The 11,774-nt window shown below is 37.5% G+C and overlaps 3 protein-coding genes across 4 annotated transcripts; 1 reads left to right on the plus strand and 2 right to left on the minus strand.

Annotated features, from left to right (window-relative positions):
• Positions 1 to 482: 482 nt before the first annotated feature.
• Positions 483 to 4,192, plus strand: LOC116007313 (TMV resistance protein N-like). Its single transcript, XM_031247959.1, has 3 exons — positions 483 to 1,214; positions 2,406 to 3,495; positions 3,580 to 4,192. The coding sequence occupies exons 1-3, from the start codon at positions 682 to 684 to the stop codon at positions 3,775 to 3,777; spliced, it is 1,821 nt and encodes a 606-aa protein (XP_031103819.1). The 5' UTR covers positions 483 to 681; the 3' UTR covers positions 3,778 to 4,192.
• A 1,023-nt stretch (positions 4,193 to 5,215) lies between these two features.
• Positions 5,216 to 10,297, minus strand: LOC116006960 (disease resistance protein ADR2-like). 2 transcript variants are annotated; one of them, XM_031247498.1, is made up of 5 exons: positions 10,059 to 10,297; positions 8,706 to 9,230; positions 7,436 to 8,534; positions 6,902 to 7,351; positions 5,216 to 6,791 (listed from the first exon to the last, which is right to left on the minus strand). In XM_031247498.1, exons 2-5 carry the CDS (start codon positions 9,194 to 9,196, stop codon positions 5,433 to 5,435), a joined length of 3,399 nt encoding a protein of 1,132 aa, XP_031103358.1. In that variant the 5' UTR covers positions 9,197 to 9,230; positions 10,059 to 10,297; the 3' UTR covers positions 5,216 to 5,432. The 2 variants fall into 2 exon arrangements, with proteins under 2 accessions (XP_031103358.1, XP_031103359.1); XM_031247499.1 differs by lacking the exon at positions 10,059 to 10,297 and having other exon boundaries at positions 8,706 to 10,046.
• Positions 10,298 to 10,913: 616 nt separating this feature from the next.
• LOC116005767 (secreted RxLR effector protein 161-like) lies at positions 10,914 to 11,369 on the minus strand. The gene has a single exon (XM_031246004.1). The coding sequence runs from the start codon at positions 11,367 to 11,369 to the stop codon at positions 10,914 to 10,916; it is 456 nt and encodes a 151-aa protein (XP_031101864.1).
• Between the last annotated feature and the right edge of the window lie 405 nt (positions 11,370 to 11,774).

Consider the following 11,774-nt stretch of genomic DNA (forward strand, 5'->3'; position numbering starts at 1 on the left):
GGTCATCCTGATTATGTAACGGCTAATCATTGATTTGTAACAACCACATTTATTGTGGCATTATGTTGTAATAGTTGTACTATATATACTATGGAATGAAAGCATGAAATCCAAGCTATTCTTGCTCCTGCATACTTTGTCTCTATACTTTTCTAGTGTTCATATTCTGTCTCTATACTATCTTACTGTTCATATATTGCAATCTACTGGTGGAAGAACGTTGAAGAGCTAACGGGCAATATTTTCTCAACAGTAATTAATTTTTTTTTTAACTACATGGGTATTGTTTTTTTTTATTACACATGGGTATTGTTTTAATCTAACTATTAATTACATCGATTTAATCATTGTATGACTTGTATCTAGTTGTTCTCTCAAATGGAGGTATAACCAAACGCGGTGTTAATTCCATTGTTTTTAATATTAATCATTGACTTTAATACCTCCATGCTTCTTTAACAAGCATATATTTCAGTCTTTTCTTGATCAAATTCAATCCTCGCTCTTCTTCTTTCACAAGTACGTACTTCAATCTTTTCTACACTATTCGATCGAATTTGACCCTTAATTCTTCTGTTACAAGCACATAGTTCTGATCTTTCTTCATTTGTTGATCATAGTTTAGTTTGATTCTCCACACCTCAACCCAATCCTTATTTTACGTTTCACTCGGTGTAATAAATGGAAGCAGAAGCTAGAACCCAAGAATCCGGCATTTCATCCTTGCCCAGATTTTTTTACCACGTTTTCTTGAGTTTCAGAGGCGAAGACACTCGAAAAAACTTCACCGATCACCTCTACAATGCCCTAATCAACGCCGGAATCAGAACTTTCCGGGACGACGACGAGATAGGCCGGGGCGAGAATATCGACGCGGAGCTGCGGAGGGGGATCCGAGAATCGCGAATCTCGATTATAGTCTTCTCAAAAGACTATGCATCTTCCAGGTGGTGTCTCGACGAGCTTTTGACTATTCTGGGGAGGAGGAAGAGTGAAGGGCATGATGTTTTCCCCATTTTTTACAGCGTGGGAAGGGAGGATGTGGAGAAGCAAAGCGGGAGCTTCGCGGAGGCGTTTGAGAGGCACGCAAAGAGGGAGAAGATGGAGGTGGAAGAAGGAAGGGTGGAGTGGAAAGGAAAGGTGGAGAAGTGGAGAGAAGCTCTCAGAGAAGTTGCAGGATTGCAAGGAATGGTTTTGCAGGAAGAATGTGATGGGTAAGTTTGCTAATTTATCCTCAAATCTCTTCATCTTTTTACCAAATTGTTTATCTTTACAATGTGATTCTCTAGAACTAGTGCTGAAGGAAACAAGGTTTAGTATAATATTTCATTAAATACTCATATTAGTAGGCTCTGTGGTTCTACTGGAGAATGAGTTCTTGTGCTAGAAGATTAAGTGCCCATTTAAGATTGTTAGGATTGACTCTGTGCCAAGTAATATTAGACTTTCATCATTTATACTTATAATGTTGGTATGTTATGTATTCCCTCTTGCCCATAAATTATCCGATTTGACTAGATGAATATATTTAGAAGAGCATTGACTAAGTGCCCGCACATGCTTAGCTAACTCAGTAGGTAGTATTTGGGAGAAGAGACCAAGATTCGAAACTCGGCAGCTGCAGTGTTGGGATTACGCCCATAGTGGGCAGATCCTGGCATTTGACCCTGTCTGTTGAGCATTTATATCCTCTCACATGCTCTGTCGAGCCCGGACGTGGGGGACCCTTGGGTTGGGAATTCAATCTTTTGGGAGAAGAGTATTGACTAAGTGGTATATTTCATTTTTGCCCATAATAAATGCACTACAAATTTTTTCTATAGTAAATATAGTAGGTTTACAATTTTAGATGGTGTTTTGGATAATGAAGTAATAAGTATTGTTGTACTTATGAAAAGGGATAATTTTATTTGGGCATCCCAATGTAGGGATGAAGACAATTTTTTTTGTAACAAGGAGTAATTATAATTTTGGCACTTGAATAAGGTATTTAAACATTATATTAAAGTAAGTTGGATGTAATTGGTTGTGTAGAAAATGCAGACTGCAAAAGCACTTGAATATAATTCATTTGGAGGCATGGAGTGAATAGGTGAGGTTAACACTTAAGACGGCTGCAAATTTATCAACTCTCAAAACTTTGTGTTCAATATGTTTGGCCTAAATCCCATTTCAATGGGCAAACTTTAGAAGTTTATGAACTTACAACCTTTGGTTTTGATCAATTTCCTGTGTCACCTTTAGATGTTAACGACTCCAACAGTTTGTGAGTGTGCAATAAGTTGCTTTTGATGAACTTGAACCATTACTTTTTCTTGTCCTGTGTTTTTTCTAATTATTCAATTTTGATTGCAAATTGTATAACTAGTACCTTTTGATTTTTCTATATTTGAACTGCAATATAGGCATGAGGCAGAGTTCATCCAAAAAATCATCAGGGAGATTGTAAAGAAACTGAATCTTACAGTAGTAAGCGTACCTTCGTACACAGTTGGACTAGCATCTCGAGTCAGGAAAATTAACGAGTGGTTACAGGATGAGTCCAGTGATGTTGGCATAGGTGTGATTTGCGGTTTGGGTGGAGTGGGAAAGACTACTGTTGCTAAAGTAGCTTACAACTTGAATTACGATAGATTTGAAGGTAGTTCCTTCCTTGCGAATGTTAGAAAAGCTTCAGAAATACCTAATGGTCTGGTTGGTCTACAAAAACAAATCTTTGAAAACATTTTGAAAGGAAGAGAGGAAATTATATTTAATACTGATGAAGGGATCATCAAGATCAAAGATGCTATTGGCAATAAAAAAGTTTTTATTGTTTTTGACGATGTAGATCAGTTAGAACTCTTGGATGTGCTAATCGGAGCAAGAGATTGGTTTTCTCGAGGAAGTAAAATTATAATTACAACAAGGTGTGAGAATCTGTTAAAGGGGCATGAAAGGCATTTGCAGTACAAGATAAAGGAACTGGATGATGAAGAGTCGTTAAAACTCTTCAGTAGGTATGCCTTTGGACAAGACCATCCTCTTGAACATCTAATGGAATACTCCGTAAAGGCAATTTGTCACTGTGGTGGGCTTCCCTTAGCTCTTAAAGATCTGGGTTCTTATCTTTCTGGGAGAAGCATGGATGTTTGGAGAAGTAAATTAGCGAAGTTGGAAACAATTCTTCATCACAAGATTCAAAGAAATCTCGAGATAAGCTTAAATCCCTTAGATGATTATGACAAGAGATTGTTCATTCTCATCGCCTGTCATTTTGTGGGGAAAGACAGGGACTTTGCAATCAACATTTTAGAAAAATGTGATTTGCACCCAGTTGTTGGAATTCAGAACCTCATTGACATATCCCTCGTTACTGTTGATAATGGTAATAAGCTAATGATGCCACAATTGATTCAAAACATGGGGAAAGAAATTCTTCGCCAAGATTCTAGGGATGATCTACACACACTGTCTAAATTATTGGGTCAATTGGTTTCCTCAACAGAGAATACTGTAAGTGTTTTTTTTTGGTCTCTGTATATTAAGTTATCATGACAGTGCCCTTAGCTTGTTCTACTTGATATTTTTCTGGAACAGGGCACGGAAACAGACAAGGGAGTTATGAATGAGTCTGCCTCGCATGTTAATAGCCCAAAAAGGCCATATTCTCAAGAATTTCAGGACAATTCAATTCTACCACACCAAAGCAATTGGAAAAGGCAGTTTATGGGAATCTTTTCCCTGCTTCCCAGTCTTCCAAAGTTCTTCTTCCTGCAAAATAAGAGATGCTCTTAAATAGTGTCAATTGTGGAGTGCTTCTGTAAGCACAAATTGATAGGAGGCAGGCTTACAGCTAATTTTCTAGAGCTGTTACTGTTAGCAAGATTCTGCAAGCTGTGGGAGAACAAGAACAGTCCATTTTAAGTCCCAAGGAAATGAACCTTTTTAAATTAAAGAGGCTACAGGAAACCTGATGAACTAACTTCCCAACTGGTGTTAAGAAGCTATAACCTGATGAATGTGAGGATTGTTAGGACTTTGTATTTTATCAGCTTGGAATTCCTTCTCTTCACTGAATTATTGTAACTCTAACTCTACTTTTTACTAGTCCTTCCTAGTTAGGTCTAATTCTTGTATCCCGGTATATACATTCCTTTACTTTGTAAACATGATTGATCAATAATAAAATTCTTTGCAAAATTATTGTTCTCATTTGGTATTAGAAGATCAAATGATCCATTGCTGCCAACCCTATCACCATTGTTGCTACCACTGTTGATGCCGCTCCACCACTATTGCCACTGGCCGATGATGCAACCTCCACCTCCTCTTGTACCATCTCAAATATTACATCTTCACCTCGACACCATCAAATACCCTACAGACAACCCATCACTTTATCTCTCCTTGTTCCCTTTCTTTGCGGTCAAAATCTCAGTGAATACGTTGATGGTTTTTTTTTTTTTTTTTTTTTTTTTTTTTTTTTTTTTTTTTGTGTACGGCTTCTTATATTCAAGCTTCAGATGGTTCTATTGCAGCCAATCCTACAATCCAAAATTGGATCCGTCAGGATTCTTCTATTCTATCATTGTTCATTTCGTCTATGTCCAATGACGTTATGTATGTTGCTATGGGATATGCCACGTCCCAAACCCTATAGCAAGCTATTGAAGTTGTGTTTGGATCCATCTTACAGGCACAATTTCTGAATCTCTTTAGTTAGTTGTAATTTTTGCTCCAAGGAGATTCCACTATCTTGGCAAAGCTTTTAATTAGACTACTTGCAAAAGCCACCTGACCAATTGATTTAGATGGGCAGAATCTCTAGTTGTTTAAAGGTCTCTGCCTTGAGTATTTTGCAATGGTCTCCTCATTAACCACTGTTGATCATTACTCATTACATTGGAAGCCCTTCCGTAGCTCCGCCATTGATCATCATTCATTACATTGAATTTCGATCTGGCTCCATTAGATAAAACCTTAGGGTGTGTTTGGTTGGTGGGTTTAGGCATACGGAATGGGTATGAAAGTGATTGCTTGTGTTTGGTTGATAGGTTTTGTTAATGCTAATATGGGTTTGGAATACCCCATTAATGAGAAAACTCATACCCTTATCAAACAAGGGTTTCATCTCCCTTCCTCATTTATTCCCCAATTATTAATAATCATTCACATTCCACCCAACTACCAAACATGCTAAATACTTTCACCAAAACCCATTACCATTACCAAGTATTTGATACCCATTCCGATTCCGATTCCCATGTGCGAACCAAACACACCCTATTTAGTAAGGAATGCAGTGGCAAGAGAATTGTTTTACAACTAGTTCCAAAAGTGACAGTGTGTGATGTATGTAGAGTTGCATTCAACTAACTTATACAAGCTAGACAATTTTCTCCATTCTCAGTTCAGAAACTTGTGAAGCCTGGTTTAAAATAATTGAGAATTCAGGATTTCAGGGAGAGGAGATACACATCTGGGTTCATCTCAAACACAGACAAATCCCCATCAACTGCATGGTGAAGATGAGAGGAGTAATGCTGTTGTATCCATTTCTCTTCACTCTCACTGTATGACACTTCAACTCCAAATTCCCTTACCACACACTTCACACTAGGTGAAACAATAACTTCATCCCCTCTTTCCATCTGATTGCCAAACTTCCAGTGGCTTAACCATACCACTGTATTTCTTGGTCCTGTCACTGCAGAAAGAACTGGACTGTAAATCCATTTAATCCCCTTGCTTTTATTGCTCACTGTAATATAAAGACTTTCACCACACAATTCTTCTGAGCACTGTTCATAAACAACGCATATATTTAATCCGTGCATCTCCACACTACAGCCTGATGGTATGGAGAAAGATATCGGTGACCCTATGCTTTTCTTGTTGAACTTTCTTGGGACTTTGCTTCCAGGGAGAAACATGCTGAATATCCCAAACTCGTATAGTCCCTGAACGGGAGGAGCTTTAGTTGTTGTAGATGTAAGACTATTGTGCAGTTCCACCCCAACTGCTGATCCTTCGGCTTCAGGTTTTATATCGCATAGGCTCCATATGTTGAACATTTCATCCATATCTTGAATATGTTTTAGCATAAAGATTCCTTCAACCTCGACAAGCTTCCCGCAGTCCTCCAATTTCAGGTCGAGTGACTTTAAGAAGTTTGGAAGGTTTGCTATTCTTTCAAGTGATCTGCAGCCATTTGCATTCAAAATCCTTAAACGCGATGGAAGCTTGGGTATTGATTGAAGCCTCGTGCAGCTGGATAACATAAGGGACAGCAACATAGTTAGACTTCGGATGCTCTCCGGAAGTTTAGATATTGGATTTTTACTCAGATTTAGATATTGTAGGGAGGAAAGAACACTGAGATCATTAGGAATAGTTTTCTCGGTCAGATTGCAGTCTGAAAGATCCAATACTCTTAAGTTGTGTTGCAAGAGTTCCAATATGTCACTGCCCGACTTTGGCCTCAGTGATACCCAAGTCCAAGACCAGAAGTATGTTAATCGAAAGGAATCTGTCCACTTTGCGAAACCCAGCTCTGAACATCTGGAGAGTTTAAGAACCTCGAGAGATTTTAATTCTCCAATTCTTTTTGGAAGCATTCTGAGGCTTCTACAACCGCTTAGATTTAAAACAGAAAGTTTGTGTAGGCCTCCAATAGAGTCATGAACTTTAACCAAACTTGTACAATCTTCAAGAATCAATTTTTCAAGACTTGGAAGTCCAGAAAAGTCGGGGGTCTTCAGAAGAAAATGTGAATGACTGACATCAAGAACCTTCAATGATCTGAGACTCTGTAAGAGAAGAGAGAGATTTACAAAGAGATGGAAAAATATCAAATTAGTCTCTGAAAAACATACTTGATAGTCAAAAGATGCTTGATAAGGTGGAATAATCAGTAAACCTTAGTTCCTTCCCATATTTGTTGCATGCTGCTATTCTGCATTTCAAGGACAACAAGGTTGTCAAGAGGTATACTATTAGGCATGGAATTTAACTGAAATCCATGCCAGCACAACCATCTTAACTTCTTTGGGAACCCATCATAGACTCCAGAAAGCCGCACATTATAGAGCTCAAGCAATCTTAAATCATGCATCCTCAAAAGTGCTCTGGTAGTCAGGTCTCCTTCATTTGCTCTTATTGTTGCTGTTGCCAATGCAGATCTTACAGGAATCCAGGAGCAAAATCCAAGACAGTGTCTCTTTGATAAATTGCCCCCAAAAACCAAAGTTGATGATGGATCACTTACATCATTGCAATGAGGTCTTTTAGAATTAATTCCAACTTTGTCTGCGTTATAATCCTTTAATTCATCCAACTTAAGAACAAGACCTTCAACAAATTCTGTTCCCTGGTAAGAAATAAGAGGCAATAAGTAAAGAAACGGTCAAAACCGCAAGGAAAAATAGGAATGAGTGGGATAAATCAATCATACAGTTTCTTCTCTCAGTACAGTTAGGGAATCGTTGTGCTGCCAAATTCTGCTGCGGTTCCCAGCATTGGTGATGGATTCTCTGCAGACAATGTCTTTTCCTGTTTCTTGTAGCAACTGATGCATGATTAGCTTGTTCTCAGGAGTAATTGCCAGAAGACATCTCTCAACGAGATTCTGGATTCCAGCAGTAGTGTAGTAATCACATCCATCGAGAATTTGGACAGTATAATCTTTGTCCTTCCCAGCAAAGAAGCAAGCAATATCAAGGAATAAATTCTTTTCATGATCATCTGGCAGAGCTTCATAACTCATTTCAAGGATTCGATGGATGTGGCAGTTAGATAACCTTTCCAATTCCTCTAATTTACTCTCCCAGAAATCTACACTTCCACCAGATAGAGAAGTTCCTAGAACTTGAAGTGCTAAGGGAAGTCCTCGGCAGTATTGAACTAGTCGTTTTGACTGTTCTGTGTAACCTTTGACAGGATATTCTTGACGAAAAGCATTCCAGCAGAATAGCTTAAGCGACTCATGGGTGTCCAATCCCTTCACTTTATATATTGAATTTGTCTCATCAGGATTTAGCAAGTTTTCATTTCTACTTGTTACAATAACTTTGCTTCCCGAAGCAAACCAATCACTTCCACCAAGTACTGCATTTAGTTGGTCTATTTGATCCACATCATCAAGAACAATAAGAAATCTTTTGTAACATAAAGCTTCTTGGATTATCGAAACTCCTTCATCAACATTACGTAATTCTACTGTATCTTCTTCAAGAATATTCAAAAGATGTCTCTGTAAATGAACTAAGCCATTTCTATTGTTCGTAATCTCTCTGATATTTTCCAGAAAGCTGCTATATTCGAATCTTTCACGGTGCAGTTTGAATAGAGCTCTGGCCATTGTGGTTTTACCAATTCCTGCCTCTCCGCATATCATCATAGTGTGAGAATTCGAAGATCTGTCTTCTAACCAAAGACTAATTTCCTTTACACGAGGATACATTCCAACTGGATGAGGGGCAACATTTAGAATAGAGCGGCTTAACTTATGCCAGATTTCCTCAACGATGTCTTGAATAAATTTCAAATCATCCCTGCAAAATGTTTGGCATTGAGAATGGTAGTAAAAAGAAATGCAAACCACAAAAGACAAGTAAAAAAAAAAAACAAAAAACAAAAAGATTTGTATTTTTTATTGACATAAATATTCTTAGCTTTGGTTTAAAAGTATGAAAAAAGGCCAGCAAGAAAGGAATCAAATTTACCTATCCTCTAGGACCATCCCAGCTAAGTCTGCAGCCTCTTTGAGAGATGCTCTCCACTTCGTTACCCTTGCAATGCACTCCATTTTTTGACCCATCTCTGTCACACACTGCTCTTCATATTTAAGAAAAGCATCTGCATAGCATCCTGTTTGTTTCCTCACATGGGATGGATCCACATTGTAGAACACAGGAAGAATCATATGACCCGCATTTTTTTTCCGCTCAAGAATGTTCACAAGTTCATCAAGGCACCTTCTTGAATATGCGTAGTCTTTTGAGAAAACGACTATAGAAACTCTTGAGTCTTTTACTGCCTTTCTCCATTCTGGCCCATAGATCTTTCCCTTATCTAGTTGATTGTGCTTCTTAAATGTTTGAAATCCTGCACGTGTTAATTCTCTATGTAATAGATAAATAAATTCCAAACAGGTGTTTGTGCCCCGATAACTCAAATACACATGACAAGCACAGGGGGATGATACTGCAACCATTGATCAGAACTCCAAGGTGGCAAAGTACTTTGACCTGCACAAGTTTCATATTACAAAAATACAAATCGAAAACCACCCAAAAAAAAAAAAAGAAGTCAAAACATAAAGTGGCATGATTTAAACTAAGAGCAATAATATATTCCATGGTGAACTAATTATAGCTACTAAGCCACAAACAATGTTTAGCTACAAATAGTCCTTAGCCATTTTAGAATCAATAAAATTAAAAAAAAAAAAAAATGAAACCATGCCTATAGCAATAAAGTTTTGTCGCTCTGAGTACTTCAGTTTGGCAAATTGGAGCAATTACAGGCAGGCAGTTTATTAACTGTCCAGTTGAACAGAGCACATAGATACTTGAGGTTTGCAGGAAGTGTTATTCTCATATATGTTCAACAGTTGAACTTGGGGATAACAACTTCTCCCATTCCAGAAAATAATTTAGGAACCTCAGGCGACAGATAGATTTAGAAGGTAAGCATGTTTCTTTCAGTAAATGAGGGAGGCAATAGTGATCTCCCAAAATGCAGCCACAAAACTCACTATTAAAGTCATGAATATCTAAAAGCCCAGTTAACAGCAAGTCACCAATTCAAATTTTCATATATTCCCTCTTCTTGGCAACAGTTTAGAATTCAAGACATTTTGGCGTCTAATATATGTTTCTCAAAAAGGAGACGGGAGCCTGTTGATTAAAGAAACCTGAAAATTATATACCTCAAAAAACTGGAGGAAAATGACTAGAATTCTCAAACAAATCAGCAAACTTTCTCAGAGATTGAGAACAGAAACCCACCCAGAAATCATAGTAAAAGGATAATCTATAGTCAAAATAAACACTGTAACATGAAAACATACATACCTTGATAAAGATTGCCCGGACTTTGTAAGATGAAGAAAATAGTTGTAGCTGAGAATTGAGATACGTGAGTTATAATAAAAATAAAATAAAATAAAATAATAATAATAATAAAAGCGATGGCAAATTTGAAAGAATGTGAGAGGAAGGACAAGAGAAGACGATACAACGGACAAGCTTCGGTCAGTCAACTCAGATCATCTGGTCTGGGTGTTAGTAAATTGCCTGCCCTGCACGATAAAGGGGGCATACAGGGATTATAGGAAATGTAAGGGGTCCAAATTAAATTATAAGAAGAAAAGGATAATTTAACTTGGAATTAATTATAAGAATGGTACTTCCAACTATTGCTTTTTATTACGGAATAATTTTTATTTTTGACTTTTAATTTGATCAAAATTGGTCATTTAATTATTAATTTTGTTCTAATTGTGAATCAATAGAACTTTCTATTTCTCTCTTATTTTTTAAAACAATGTGAATACATCATGTATATATATATACAAAGTATCTTCCTATTCTTTTTTCCTACAAAACCATCATTCCTATTCCTTTTTGTAGGAAACATTATAACACTCCCCCTTAAGCAGGAGAGTATAAATCATATACTCCAAACTTGTTACAAATATACCCAAGTTTAGGAGCTCTAAGATATTTTGTCAGGATATTAGCTAACTGATATGTAGAATTGACGAAGCTAGTTTCAATACACCCTGTCACAATCTTCTCTCAAATGAAGTGGCAATCAACCTCGATGTGTTTGGTCCTCTCATAATAAATTGGATTTGAGGCGATGTGTAGAGTTGCTTGGTTGTCACATATCAGCGTCATTTGAGCAACATTGCCAAATTGCAACACTTATAGTAAGTGATTCAGCCACATAAGCTCACATGTGGCAAGAGCCATGGCCTGGTATTTAGCTTCAGCACTAGATCTTGCAACAACATCTTGCCTCTTACTTTTCCAAGATATAAGATTACCACCAATGAGCACACAATAGCCAGAAGTAGAGCATCTGTCAAATGGACATCCTGCCCAGTCTGCATCAAAATACCCAACAACATGAGCATGCCCTCTATCTTCGTATAGTAAACCTTGCCCTAGTGCTCTCTTGATATACCCTAGAACCTGAACAACAACATCCCAATGAGTATCACAAGGGTTCTCAAGAAATTGACTCAAGACACTGACTGCAAAAGAGATATATGATCGTGTAATTGCAAGATAATTCAATTTTCTAATTAGTCTCTTGTATCGTTCTCGGTCAAGCAATGGCTCCCCTTGTCCTGGTAGAAGTTTAACATTTGGATCCATTGGATAATCTAGGGGTCTACAATCCAACATACCAATTTCTTCTAAAATATCCAAGGCATATTTTCTTTATGAAATGACTATACCACTACTAAACTGGGCCACTTCAATTCAGAGAAAATATTTTAGTTTGTCCAAATCCTTGGTCTGGAATCGACTTAAGAGATACTCTTTCAATTGAGATATGCCCTCTTGATCACTCCTTGTATAACAATATCATCCACATACACTACAAGGTATATGCATTTCCTATTAGAATGACGATAGAAAACATAATGATCAACTTCACTTCTAGTCATACCAAACTCACACACCACATAGCTAAATCTCCCAAACCAAGCCCGTGAAGACTGCTTTAAACCATATAAGAAGCGATGAAGTTTACATACCAACCAGACACCCCCCCCC

Source organism: Ipomoea triloba, chromosome 15 (assembly GCF_003576645.1).
Source record: "Ipomoea triloba cultivar NCNSP0323 chromosome 15, ASM357664v1".
In the NCBI taxonomy this organism is placed as follows: Eukaryota; Viridiplantae; Streptophyta; class Magnoliopsida; order Solanales; family Convolvulaceae; genus Ipomoea; species Ipomoea triloba.